Source organism: Drosophila serrata, unplaced genomic scaffold (genome assembly GCF_035046125.1).
Source record: "Drosophila serrata isolate PLE 108 unplaced genomic scaffold, ASM3504612v1 contig_302, whole genome shotgun sequence".
NCBI lineage: Eukaryota > Metazoa > Arthropoda > Insecta > Diptera > Drosophilidae > Drosophila > Drosophila serrata.
The window spans coordinates 256,543-269,958 of record NW_028257200.1 but is presented as its reverse complement, the minus strand read 5'-3'; the positions used below and the strand labels follow the sequence as shown (position 1 = coordinate 269,958).

The 13,416-nt window shown below is 38.2% G+C and overlaps 2 protein-coding genes and 1 long non-coding RNA gene across 6 annotated transcripts; 1 reads left to right on the top strand and 2 right to left on the bottom strand.

Moving 5' to 3' along the window:
- The first annotated feature begins 672 nt into the window (after positions 1-672).
- Positions 673-4,166, top strand: LOC110182657 (retinaldehyde-binding protein 1). Its single transcript, XM_020950729.2, has 4 exons — positions 673-894; positions 1,077-1,344; positions 3,307-3,768; positions 3,839-4,166. The coding sequence occupies exons 2-4, from the start codon at positions 1,105-1,107 to the stop codon at positions 4,019-4,021; spliced, it is 885 nt and encodes a 294-aa protein (XP_020806388.2). The 5' UTR covers positions 673-894; positions 1,077-1,104; the 3' UTR covers positions 4,022-4,166.
- A 754-nt stretch (positions 4,167-4,920) lies between these two features.
- Positions 4,921-8,773, bottom strand: muc (dihydrolipoamide S-acetyltransferase muc). 4 transcript variants are annotated; one of them, XM_020950767.2, is made up of 7 exons: positions 8,187-8,773; positions 7,178-7,353; positions 6,706-7,107; positions 6,249-6,475; positions 5,821-6,169; positions 5,650-5,752; positions 4,921-5,543 (listed from the first exon to the last, which is right to left on the bottom strand). In XM_020950767.2, the coding sequence occupies exons 1-7, from the start codon at positions 8,348-8,350 to the stop codon at positions 5,414-5,416; spliced, it is 1,551 nt and encodes a 516-aa protein (XP_020806426.2). In that variant the 5' UTR covers positions 8,351-8,773; the 3' UTR covers positions 4,921-5,413. The 4 variants fall into 4 exon arrangements, with proteins under 4 accessions (XP_020806426.2, XP_020806427.2, XP_020806430.2 ...); XM_020950768.2 differs by having other exon boundaries at positions 6,249-6,427; positions 8,187-8,766; XM_020950771.2 differs by having other exon boundaries at positions 6,778-7,107; positions 8,187-8,766.
- Positions 8,774-9,940: 1,167 nt separating this feature from the next.
- On the bottom strand, positions 9,941-12,782 carry LOC147643008 (uncharacterized). The gene is made up of 2 exons (XR_015272665.1): positions 12,229-12,782; positions 9,941-11,024 (listed from the first exon to the last, which is right to left on the bottom strand). It is a non-coding gene; the product is annotated as an uncharacterized LOC147643008 (long non-coding RNA).
- Between the last annotated feature and the right edge of the window lie 634 nt (positions 12,783-13,416).

Here is a 13,416-nt window from a genome sequence, read left to right as displayed (position 1 = left end):
ATTCGAATTTAAACACTTTTGTTTATAACTTTTCTGATATATACATTACTGATTGCTAGTTTCTTTATTTACATCAATGGTTCCTATATTAATGACATATCTTAAAATACATACACAAAACATTTACAGGGTACTTTAAGATCGTCCCTTCTAGCCTTACCTTAATGCTTTATTGGCATTATGAGTGGCTTCATAAACATTACGCTGTTTCCGCTGTCAATAGGCTGGCTTTAACCTTTTTTTCGCGTTAATTGATATTTATATTTTGTCTTTTTCATTACGTGATGGAGATATAGCCTTAATATGAGCTACTGCTCAAGCTACAGGTAAGGCTAAAGGTAAGGCTGAGATGATCTAGGGTTCAAGATTCCCCAAGCATCCACGATCAATGACGAAATAAACCCAACAAAAAAAACTTGGAACTGAGTCGAAAGTCAGAGTTTTGAGGCCTAGTAAAGGAGGGTTCAATGGAGATGCCCGAGGGTTAAAGGCGTAAGGTGATTGACAGTCGCAATTGTGACCTTTTTTTGACGAGTATTTTTTGGGTTTTATTTTTTATTTGTTTTTGTTTTTAGTTACTCTGCCCTGCTTCTGTGTGTGTGTATTGTGAAGCTCAGCGCCATTAGTCTAAAAGATAAGGAGGAATGGAAAATGGAAATGGAAGTGGAAGTCAAGTCAAGACGGACTGCGATCGCCTCAGCCAGCGTCGCTGCTTTTATCGCCAACGCCTCAGCGCCGTTGTCGATATATAATATAGAAGTTAACTCACAAGGGTTTCCAAATGCAAACCGAAATTCAGTTGACTCGAATCGCACGAGTCGCGAGGAAGCAAAAAAATAACAACCGAAGAAAACCTTTTCGAGACAGTGACTATATCGTTAGACTTCGCCTTAGGTAAAATTAAGAAAACAAATAGTACCGAGTGCTAACTCACCCATAGAACTAAATTATGGGAAATTGATCTCGTAAAAACGAATCAACTCAAAAGTGCTTGCTGCAATTTTCGGTTAGCAATCAGTGTGATCAGGAAAAAACTAACAAAAAAAACGCATTTCTCGCCATTCCAAAACACGCAGGTTCCATATATAATATATATAAATCAAAATGGCAACTGTCGATATCAGCGAGGAGGCCTTCAATCTGCGTCTGGGCTACCTGAAGCCCGAGACTTTGGAAATTGCCCGAGTGGAGCTCCGGGAAACGGAGGAGGTCAAGGTGGAGGCCATCAAGAAGCTGAGGGAGCTCCTTAAGGCCACCCCAGAGCTCAACTATAAGGATGACGATGCCTTCCTCACAGTCTTCCTGCGTGCCTGCCATTGGTATCCCGATGGTGCCCTGGAAAAGGTTCGTATCTAAAAAGAGTCCTGGAAAAAAGAGTTTTTCAATTTATTAGTGAAGAAATGATATCAAATACTAGAATACTAAATTTTCTTTATATACTTTCATAGTTTAAAAATTAGCCAATAAAACATAGTGAATATAATTTGTGGTAGAGCTTAGTTCAGGTTTGAGTTAAAGTCTTTTTTATTACAAAAATATGACAGGCTTTCCATTTTTTTCTAAGAGTTATAGCCTTCTTAAAAAAAAACACAAAAAATATCAAGCAAAAATAATGGAAATTATAAAAAATAATATTTCATTATTAATAACATATTTAAAAACTATATTAATTCTTGAAGAAATTATTGATCCTCATGTTGTGGTTTTAATCCTCTATTTTCTGTTGAAAATGTTTTAAACACTTTAATTTTGTTAATGTTCCTGCATAGAGAATAAAGATTTATAATCTTTCCGGAAGGAATGATTTGTAATCTTTTCACAAGGAAAGTTGTAGCATTTTATTTTTAAGGCAGTTTGAAAATATTAAATATATTTTTATATGAACCAAAATAGTTATACGTCTGCACTTAAAATAAAATAAAATCGTTTTCAAGTTGAGTTGAGTTAGTTATGAACAAAAAACTGCTTAATAAGTTTTGCTTTCTTACAAATAATAAATATAGAACCCGAATTAAAAATATAACAACGAAATTATCCACAAAAAATATATTAATAATTCACTTCTAGACTGAACCAATTAGTTTTATACTAATTATTCAAAGGCCTTTTTAAGTTTCATTAATATTTTTATTGGTAAACATTTTAGTTATTGCTGAGTTTTAATCAAAATATTCGTTCATGTTCACTATGTTCCTTTAGTACAATCAAATCTTTGTTTCACTTACATTCCACAAGAGTTCATCCCGCACCCTAATCGAAATGCTCTGAATAATAATATATATACACACATATAGACCAACCCGCCTTAGAAACAAGATCCAATGACTTCAATTGATAAGCCGGCAGTCGTGATGACTTCAACGAGATTATTATATGTTTAAAACGTCTCGATTTTTGTTATCAATCCACAAACATAAGACATTTGAATAGTATTGAAATGAGGTCTATAACCTAAGTTCAAACAAGTGCATGGGGAAAATAAAATTAGAGGAAAATGAAGTACAGAAAGATGTTATACATTAAATGAAGAAATAAATAATCTTAGATAAAATATTTAATTTACAAAAAACTTCATAAAAAATAGGTACAGAAAAGGTATTAGTTTATAATATAAAGAAATTAGTTTAAAGTACAGAACAAACATATATAAAAATATATACTTTATTTTTTTCTAAGCTAAGAATTGTATGAATTCGATTTCCCCCACATATGACCTTCCATTTAATGTAATAAACTAATAATCTTGGGTTTATGACACTCCATCGAATATAGCCACCTCATTCCTAGTCTCGGTAAGATGATATATGGGATATTATAAACGAAAAAATAAAGAACATACGATCATTCTGAAAGGAAAAGCAACAACTCTAGACCGACTGCTGATAACTTTTTGCTTTTGAACTCGCTGACCAGGCAGAGAAGACCCCCGATAAGCGTTATTTCGATCCGATTTCGATCGGATTCCACTATATGCATGTACAATGTACAATTCTCTGTCGGATGACTGAACTGAATCAGGCCATAAATTGAATGAATTTGTTTGCCATTTTGTATTTATCATCATAGGAAGCCGCATAACTTATATGGTTATAGTTTATGGATGTGGTCAATGGTCAAATACCTTATCATTTATGGATTTGTAATCTAATAATGTTTGCACCTGCCGAAAGATGTGAACTTCCGCAAGGAAAATGCGTCACCTATGAGGAGAGGTTTTATATGATAGTTATGCAAGTTTATGATTATTACCTTAGCTTCCCTCCCCTTTTAAAGATCCTTAAATAATTGAAAATAAATCCCTTACAGATGAAAACCACTGCCACCTTCCGAAAGGAGTATGCCGCCTTGGTGCGAGGTCTATTGGTGGAGCAGGTCAAGGAGAAATTCGTCAAGGGGAGTGTCATCAATGTCCTGAAGAATTGCGATCAGAAGGGTCGTCGTGTCCTTATTGTTAACTGCGGCAAGCTGTGGGATCCCAGCGAGATCACCAGCGATGACATGTTCCGCATGCTGTACATGGTCCACATTGCTGCCCAACGGGAGGAGGAGACCCAAGTTCGTGGTGTTGTCTGCGTCATGGACTTTGATGGTCTGGCCATGAAGCAGGTCAAGGCCCTGTCGCCGAGCTTCTCCAAGCGTCTGCTCACCTTCATCCAGGAGGCCATGCCCCTGCGCATGAAGGAGGTGCACTTTGTGAAGCAGCCATTCATCTTCAACATGGTCTGGTCACTCTTCAAGCCCTTCGTCAAGGAGAAGCTCAACAAGAGGGTGAGTACCAAATACTTTACCTGTTTTTATAATAAAAATAATATATATTAATTAAAAATCATTTTCCTAGATGCACTTCCATGGTAGCGATATGAAGTCACTGCACAAGTTCCTCGATCCCTCCGTCCTGCCCGCCAACTACAAGGGCACCCTGCCCGCCATCAATTATGGCGGCACCGAGTGGATCGGCGCCCTGGAGAAGCAGGCCGACTATGTGGCTGAGTGGAGCCAACTGGGTCCTGCCCAGTGGTAATAGATCTAGTGTCTAGACCAATCCACATCCAACTGACATTAGCTTAACTTTATGCTTGTAAATACTTGCAACTTGTGTTTGCTTAGTTTGTAACATTTTTGGCAATAAACTAGTTTCATAATTCTATAAACCAAAGAACAAGAAATAATTGGTTTTTGAATTTTTAGAAAAATATAAATATTTCTGCAATTTTTATGAGGAATTCCAAAGAATTGAATAGTTTTATAGCTGAGTTTGTTTTTTTAATTCAAGTTGATTAGTAAAAGATCTAAAATCACATTAATCAGTCATAGCTTTCAGTCGCAACTTGGCTTAAGTGATAAGTCAACAAATTACACCTGTTTAATTAAGCCTGCTGATTGGTATTGACATAATCTCTTTCAATCAACTCAAACCTTATAAAGATCTTAAGATCACAGGAAAAAAACTTTAGAAACTTAAAAATCAAAGACAGGTTTTTTGAGAGGTTCTCGGAGAGAAGAAATGCTTAAACTACCTCAGAGTGGAGCTATAAAGAAACTTTTTCGTTCGATATTGCTTGTACATAGAAGGCAAAGCGCAGAAGAGAGAGAGAGTGAGACACTCCCACAAGCAAAAGATCTTTTCGCAAAGTAAAGGCCGTACAGAGAGGGACAAACTTTCACTTTACACGTAAAATAAAAGAGGAATAGAATAAAACCGAATTGAGAAACAATCTTTTCTTTATATAAAGTACTTTTGTTTTTGAAATAAATCGTAAACACTGCCACTAACAATTAAGTAGAACAATTTACTCCTATCCAAGTTTTCCATTCAACAATTTGAACAATACACAATAAGTTTTTTAAAAATAAAACAAATATATACTTACAATCAATAATAAATTTAACCCTTTTAATTTACAAATAAAACAGCAGTAATTATTTCTTTTATGAATTGGCTAGTTTCATGTGAGTGTTTTTTTAGGTTTATTCAACGCGTCTTTGGACTTTCAACTACTTTTCTCTTTCTTCTCGTACTCGATCATGATCATAAGATGCGAACAAAGCATACATTATAATATTATCTGGATGTATATCGGTTGATGTAGCAGCATATCAATCGGAAATTTACAGCTCTTTGAGTGCGAGTTCATTCGAATATCATTCATTAACTACATCAAATATTACACAATTTAATTTCTACAAGTATATGTATATATGTAAGTGCCTACGGGATGAGTGCCAATGTTTACAATTTTACATATATAACGAATATATATAGATAACACCGATTAGAATCCACACACATCCAATTAATTTTATGTCCGACTCGCTTAGAGAAAGCCGCTAAAATGTGATTTCCGATTTCTTTCTAATTATTTTCGTTGGAGTCTCTCTCTAAATGTGAAGGTTCGTGCCGGGTGGGTTTGATTTACAATATCATATTGGCAGGGTCCTCAATGTAGTCGCGGAAATGTTGCAGCCACCTGGCAGCCACAGCTCCATCCACCACACGATGATCAGCACTCAGGGTGACGGTCAGCATATTAACTTCCTTGAAACTGCAAAGGGAAATATAGATAAAGTTAAGTATAAGTTTTTAAATATAATACTATAGGTTTTAAGTGAAAATACTTTACAAGAAATATTATATTGTAGAAATCTTACCCCTTGAGGCTGTCAGGATCCGCAACCAACTGTTTCGTTGTGGTGCCAATGGCCAGGATGCACGATTGCGGGGGATTGATAACGGCAGCAAACTGATTTACACCTATAAAAATATAAAATAAAATAATTACAATCGATTTTATAAATATAAAATAACTATAACTTCCTTACCGAACATTCCCAGGTTGGATACCGAGATGGTGCCACCCTGGAATTCATGGGGCTGCAATTTGTTGTCGCGGGCCTTGGCTGCCAGCGCCTTGACATCCTTGGAAATCTCCAGGACACCCTTGCGATCGGCATTGAAAACAATTGGCGTAATCAGACCCTTGTCCGTGGACACAGCCACAGATACATCGACATCATCGTATTGCCGGATAACAGTGTCCATCCAGGCGGAGTTGGCCTCGGGCACCTTCAGACTGGCAATGGCCACAGCCTTAATGATGAAGTCATTGACGGAAACGCGGGCTCCCGACTTTTCGTGCTTCTTGTTTATCGCGGCACGGAACTTGAGGAGCTGCAGGAATAGATTGGAGGGATTAGATTTAGCAGTAATAATATGAATAATGAAATTAAAATCCTCCATAATCACTCACCTTGTCCACTTGACATTGCACAGTAACATAGTAGTGAGGCAGCTGAGTCTTGGACTCCAACAGACGCTTAGCAATCACCGCTCGCATATTGGTCACCGGGATGTCCTGGAAACGGGCACCGGCTGCCTTTGCTGCCTTGGCTGGTGCGGCGGCGGATGGCTTGGCCGCCGCTTGCTGGCCTGCAAGATCACCAGATTTAATTGAGCCATGGACTCCACTGCCTTTGCCTGCGCACACAAAAGCCGCGGATTAGTAACAGAACAATTGGACAAGGTGGGGTAAAAAGGGATAGAAATGTAATGGTTGATGCTTTTCATTAAAGGGAAAATTGAATTTCGGGACTTGCTATAAAAGGTAATTGATTTTTTAGTCAAGCGAATTGCACGCACATCGAAATGCAAGGAAATGGAATGGAATGGAATGCAAGGAGACATGGCATTAGTTAGGATTGAACAACCTTGTAGTCGCAGCTGTTGTGCCTCGGCTAGTCGCTTGGCCATCGGACTGGCATAGACGCGGCCCTGCGTACCTGCTGCATCTGGAGCAGCAGCAGCTGGTGCTGGAGGTGCAGCTGGAGCTGAAACCGGGGCAGGAGCAGGCGGTGGTGGTGCTGGTGCGGCTGCTGCCGGAGCTGCAGCTGGGGCTGGAGCAGCGGCAGGTGCAGCGGCCGCTACGCCATCATCCTTGAAATCCTTAAAAGCGGCTACGCTCTCTTGATCCGGTACAATGATGCACAGCAGCTGACCGACGGGCACATCCTTGGTGCCGCCCTGAATGAGAATCTTGGCCAGATAACCCTCCTCGGGTGTCTCAAAGCCCATGGTTGCCTTGTCCGTCTCAATCTCGCACAACAGATCACCTGAAATTGTGGATATTTTTATAATAAACTTGGATTTTTGGGGTGTGTAGAAGCTTTTTGGCCTACCCACCTTCGTTGAGTTTGTCTCCCTCCTTCTTCTCCCAGCTGACAATTGAACCGCGCTCCATGGTGGGCGAAAGGGCGGGCAGCGGCACCCTCATGTGTTCGGGCAGACTGGCATAGGCACGGGCGAAGTTGCAGCTCCATCCGGTCAAGCTTTGCGGCTGACTGTTGGCCAATTTGGACCTATTAATATAAGAGAAATCGAGTTTTATTTATTGCAATGAAGAATTTTATTAGTTCCTTTAATAAATATAAAAGTAATAACATATATCAACCAATATACAGAAGGTAAATAACAGGGAGAAACCATAGAGACTTAAGCTTTAGGGTGACTTTGCTCAGATTAATTTCCATTCAAGACACACAAAATATAATTCTTATTGGTAAGTGTTATAAGGAACTAATTAATAAACATTTACTCAATGAAATGAAAGCCATTGATCCAGCTACAATTTTTAAATAAAAGCCACCTAATCCTACTTGACCCAAAATAATTTTAGTCAAGAGTTTAAACAATTGAGTTGGGTTAATTTATGGCCGCCATCGTCAGCTGATCGTTTGTTGTTGTTTACCCACACACACCTGCACTTATTCAGTGTTCAATCACTCACACGCACACGATGTAAACAAATGACCAATTTGGTAATTTCGCGTAAAGACGAAAACTTTCCAGCTTATCAGGCGAGGCCGAAACAGAAACAGAAATCAGCTGAAGGCACTACTATCACGCATCATGCGATATATGGAAGCGTGAATACGACCTTGACCATAAAACAAATCAGCACTGAGCACGCACTATGCATGCAAACATATACACATATACATATACATATATATATATGTTCTGATTGATGCTAAATACTTGGGACACGGCTCTGTCAATCATCCGCCTCCTTCGCCACCACTACCAAATCTTGTCGCAGTGCAGCTCGTACGCATTTTGCAATATTACACAACCATTTCTAACCTCAACGAAACGCAGCGCAAAGAGAGATTTGTTTTGCTGGGGATTTTACCTAATATTCTGGAGATTCCGGGCATTGATCAGCTGGCTGCTGAGGGCGCGCACTCCCAAATTTCCGGCGGATCGGCGGATATAGGTGGCGTTATTATTCGATCGCAGGAGCACCGAGCGAAGGGCCCCGATTTCGTTTCGTGTTGTTGCAAGAGAGCGCAGCATTTTATTGTATCCTTTCTTGTGACTCGCCGCGGTGTTGATGATCCTGATCCTAGTCCAGCGGGTGGCAATGGGCGTGGGTGTGCGCGGCGGTTAAAATTTGGACAAATAAAAATGAGTCGAAAGACGGCAAAGTCGAGAATTTACAAAAATTGTTATGCCGATAACCTTAAGGAGGTCAGTGTGGACGCACCGGGAACGCCAAAAAATGGCAAACTGTTTGCGTGAGGAAGATACTAAAAATTACACCGAGATGGCATTCTTATAAATCCTTAAAAGCGAGTCAATAACTTGTTGTGCGTATTACACAATTTTTAAAGACATACAATTTACAAACAGATTAGAAGGTGGTGATATAATTTTTGAACAATGAAATAGTAGTAACAAATTGACAGTATACCCGTGTTGTATTTGGCCACACTTTTTTGTGATAACAGGTAACGATAGCTTATCGATAGTTTTATTGTACGAACACTGGAAAAAAAGGTTAACTTTCTATACTTTTTAAATATATATATTGTTTTAATATTTAATGTTTTAAAAATAGTTATTATTAAATAACATTTAGTATTTAAAAGCTTGATTTTGTTTTAATAAAAATAAAATAATTTAATTGGAAGAGTTCAATGTTAAGTGATGACCAAAACAAAATAGTAGTGATTAAATTATTATTTATTGTCTAGACCACAACTATATCATTTAAACAAAGTCCAAACGAGTTTTTAAATCTGCAAGGTCTTTACTCTGGAATATATGATGTACGAACCTTACATTAAAGTTATTATTATTTTGTAACATATTAAATTTATTTAATTATTTAAATTTAGGTATATAGTAAAGAAATTTACAAATGTAGCATTATTAAGTCACATAATTTTATGTTCAAAATAATTTTAAAAAAAAATTATGGGCTTACAAAATGTTAAAAATGTTTTAAACATTGTCAACATTTTTTAATGACCAACAATGAAAAACTATAAACAACAAATTAGAACTTATATTATAAAATATCCTGAACAATATTAATAAGCGCTTTTAAGGCTCTCTCTATCTCAGATCCTATTCTTTATTGAGAACTATATGTTTTATTTAAGTTTACATATTAATGCATCCAACAGTACAAGGCCCATAAAACAAATTAAATTAAATATGATTAAGCATAAAATACAAGTTTATTGATAATCTCATAATTTTGAACAACTTTAATAAGTGTTTTTAAGACCTTCACTATCTCTGACCCAATGCCTTTTTGACAACGGTATGTTTTAAGTTTACATATAAACGGATCTGACTGTATAAACCCCTCAAAACAAATTAAGCAATAAAAATTAAATGTTAAGCATAAAATACAAGTTTATTGATAAGCTCATCATTTTGAGAACACTTTAAAATTCATTAAATGTAAATTAAAAAGATTTGTATATTTTAAATGTATTTAAATTAATGCAAATATATAATAGCACTTTTCACACTCATTATTTAAATTGAAAATCACCTCATATTGAGTGTACTTCAGCATGTGCCGGGTTACGAGCCACACCAGAGCACCTGATGAAGTACAATAGACATGGGAGACAGATACATGTGGGATTCTTTTCGAGGATTCGAAATTCGCGATTCACGAGGTATGTGTTTGCTGGCGATGATATATGTCTGGCACCACGCGCGCTACTTCAGGTACCTGACTGTATATAAAAACCAGCCCCGGTCACTGATTAGCGCGCAAGGTAAGAGACTTTTTCAGCTGGAAAGGAACAGATCCCGTCCCGCATAAGCCAGAAGTTGCAGTTGGAGACGAAGTTGTAGATGTGGATGTATAAAGCCAAGCCCAGTCAGCAGGTTTTCAGGCTTCCTCCGAGACAGATGTTCAGCCGCCTGGCAACAAAACTGCAGCAAATGGCGACGACGCCTCACCGCGCCTCAGTGCCTCACAGCCGCCTCACCCTCCTCCCTGTCCTTCTGGACACCAAAAGGTGGTGAGGGGGGGAAACAACGACCTTGTGCCTTGTGTTGTGTGTTCCAGCTTTAAGGTTAACGATCTCCGCGGGCTCTGGTAGTTGTGCTCGATGACTTCATGCGACGCCACATCGGATTTTATGCAATAAAAAAGCCAAAATTAGTCATATAAGCATATAGTGTTGCCAGAAGGTACTATAAATTAAATAATTAAAAGTTTAAGCGACAAAAATCGCAATTTAAGAAGTTTAAAAGAATCTAAGGCTACCAACGAAAATGGTTGCCAAACAAAATCGTTCAATATTTCCAAATAAAAATTTAAATACAATAATAATAAAGGAATTTGTTTAAAATAAATAAATAAAATCCATTTACGTCAATTTCGCTGTAAAAACGTAAAAATAAAATAAATTGTTACTTCAAAAAAATCAATCAATTGCAAAGTAAATTGAGATACCTTCTTGATTTATGCCTTATAAACAATTTCGATTTTACCATTTCCGATGGAATTCTGGTAACACCAAATAACAATGCCAAAATTAGTCATTTGAGAGAAGAGAGAACGTGAAATGTCGAATACTCTGGAGTGCTAATGACCACATAGGACATGACGTCATCGGGCGGCGAATTATTACATTTTTCATTCAGCAAAAATTCTCTTTCCTTTTCTTTTATTTTTGCGATTCGTCTGGCAGACCCTTGATATTCTATATTTGAAACGCTGTAAAGAAACAAGCAGAAGAAATGAAAGCTAAGAGGAGGAGGCACAAAAAAGACGACAAAAAATGAGCATAAAAACGGCGAGAAAAAAGAACCGGCGTTTTAAGCTCTCTCTGGCTCTCTGCTCTCCCGCTCTCTGTTACTAACCGAAGCTACATACGTGCGTGATCACCACTCATACACTGGCAGAAATCGCACAAACACCGCTGAGACACACACGTGCCTTCAACACATTTGCGAATTCTCTTTGCTGTCTGTGTAAGCGTATTAAAATTTTGCAAAAGTATTTTTTTAACTGCCTTTTCGGTTTTTCTTTTTCTTTTCCTCTTCCCATTTTTTTTTACAACGCCTCATAAACCTGCGATCGCGAACAGCTTTGGACTGTGAATAATTGCGAATTTCTGCGCGACAGCCGCATATATATAACCCCAGTGTATATATATACATACATATGTATATTTGCAGTATATAAATGAGCGGCCATTGCTTGGGTGGGGCATTCCTAACCTCAAAAACTGCATGTCTGCTGTCTGCTCGTGTCTGTGTGTGTGGGTGTTGCGCTCCACTCCTCTCTTTCTCTTCTTGCTGCACATGGTTTTTTTTTCTAGCCAAGCCGCTGTTTTAGTTGTTCTTGTCCTTAACCCTGAGAGAAAAAAATTTGAAGCCCCTGCGAAAAATTTGATCACTCGCACACACACACACAAATGAAGAAGAGCGTGTCTGTGTGTGAGCTTTGTCTGGGTTAAAAAAAAGTCTATCTAAAATTAATATTTGAGCGACAAAAAGTTCCCCAAAACTGTGCCTTTGTGTGGGTTATGTGGAAATATGTAGAATCATGTGGTCGCCGACACACACACACACATGGGCAAACATTTGCGTCATTTTTTCTGCGGTTCTCTTTTTTCTCGTAGTGTAGCGAAAAAAACTGCCTTGTGATATCAAAATGCTAAAAATAAACCGCTCTTCTTTCGCCGTTTCTTTTGTGTTCGTTTTAATTCCTTTTGGTAGAAAAACCCAGAAGCTCCAGAAACCACGTTGATGTGTCGCCTTTGCCACCTCTCTTTTTCGTTTTGCCTGGAGTCATTCGCAATTTCACAATATGTTTGCAGTTCCGTTTTCAACTTTTTATTTGCGATTGTTTCTCGTTAAATTTTGCGGTGACAACTTCCGTTGCATTTTTCTTTAGTTTCGCTTCACACACGCACCAACACACGCACTCGAACACAACACGCGTATTTCGTGAATATTTTCTGTTGCTTGTTGCTCATTGCTTATTGCCCATTGCTCTTTGCTCTTCGCTCTCCTCTCCACGTTGTTGTCTCCCATTTGGTGCGGAATGAACGACTGTGCCAAAGCCCAGAAACTGTCTGGCCTTTTATTTTATATGGCCCGGCCGATTTTCCTGCCCACAGAGATAAACCGAAAAGTGGCAAAGGCAATGTGAGAAGAGAACGAAGACGAAAAGAGAACCGCGAACGCCGGCTGTTGCCGATCAAATGCTCAACGCTTTCAGTCTCCGGCGAATCAAAAGCCCAAATGCGCGAATTTTATTCGCAGACGTCGGCAGAGGCAGCGACCCCCCCCTGGCGATGCCCCCTTTCGTGGCGGCGCCGCTGTGCGAAAGAAATGGCAACACACACGGGCAAAAGAGAGCGACGTCGTCGTCCCGGCGCCGTAGCTTTGCTGCTGACGCTGCCAACGTTGGCGTCTGCTGCTGCTGCTGCTTCCTGCTTCCTCTTCCTCTCCCACATGCACATGCACTCACACAGACGGAAAATGCATATGTTGGTACAGTGGGGTTTCGCAGCAGTGAACGAACTTAAATAATGATTAATATTAATTGAAATATTAAGTTTAAAATTTTCTTTTATTAATGCTTTTCGTGTCATCGTAAAATTAGTTTAAGTGTCTGTAAATTTCTCTTTAAGGTTTAGTTAACTTTTTTAAGGTTTAATAACTATTAGGGAGGTCTGAATTAAAAAACTTCTGATAGAGATCTATACTAAGTTCAAGCAAAAGGAACACGTTTTCGATTAAAGGCTTGATAATAAATTAATTGAAACTTTTTAGGATTATTTATGATTGGTTAGCCAATCCCCACTGTATATACCACTTCCCAGGGCTCATTCGAGTTCCTTTGTTATAAAGCTACACCACCAGCAGACAGACTGCAACAAAAAGCTTGGTACAGTGGGAAACGATTATATGTATATAAAACACTGATTTGGACACAACGCCCCTTTGATTGTTTATTATTAGTAAAATCTACTAAGATTATTTTCTTTATAAATAGCTCAATGGAAAGCAAAATTGTTGTCCTTATTAATTAAGCTTTTCATAGAGTAATAAAAATATTTTAAATTAATAGCTTCTGCAAAACAGAGATTTAACCC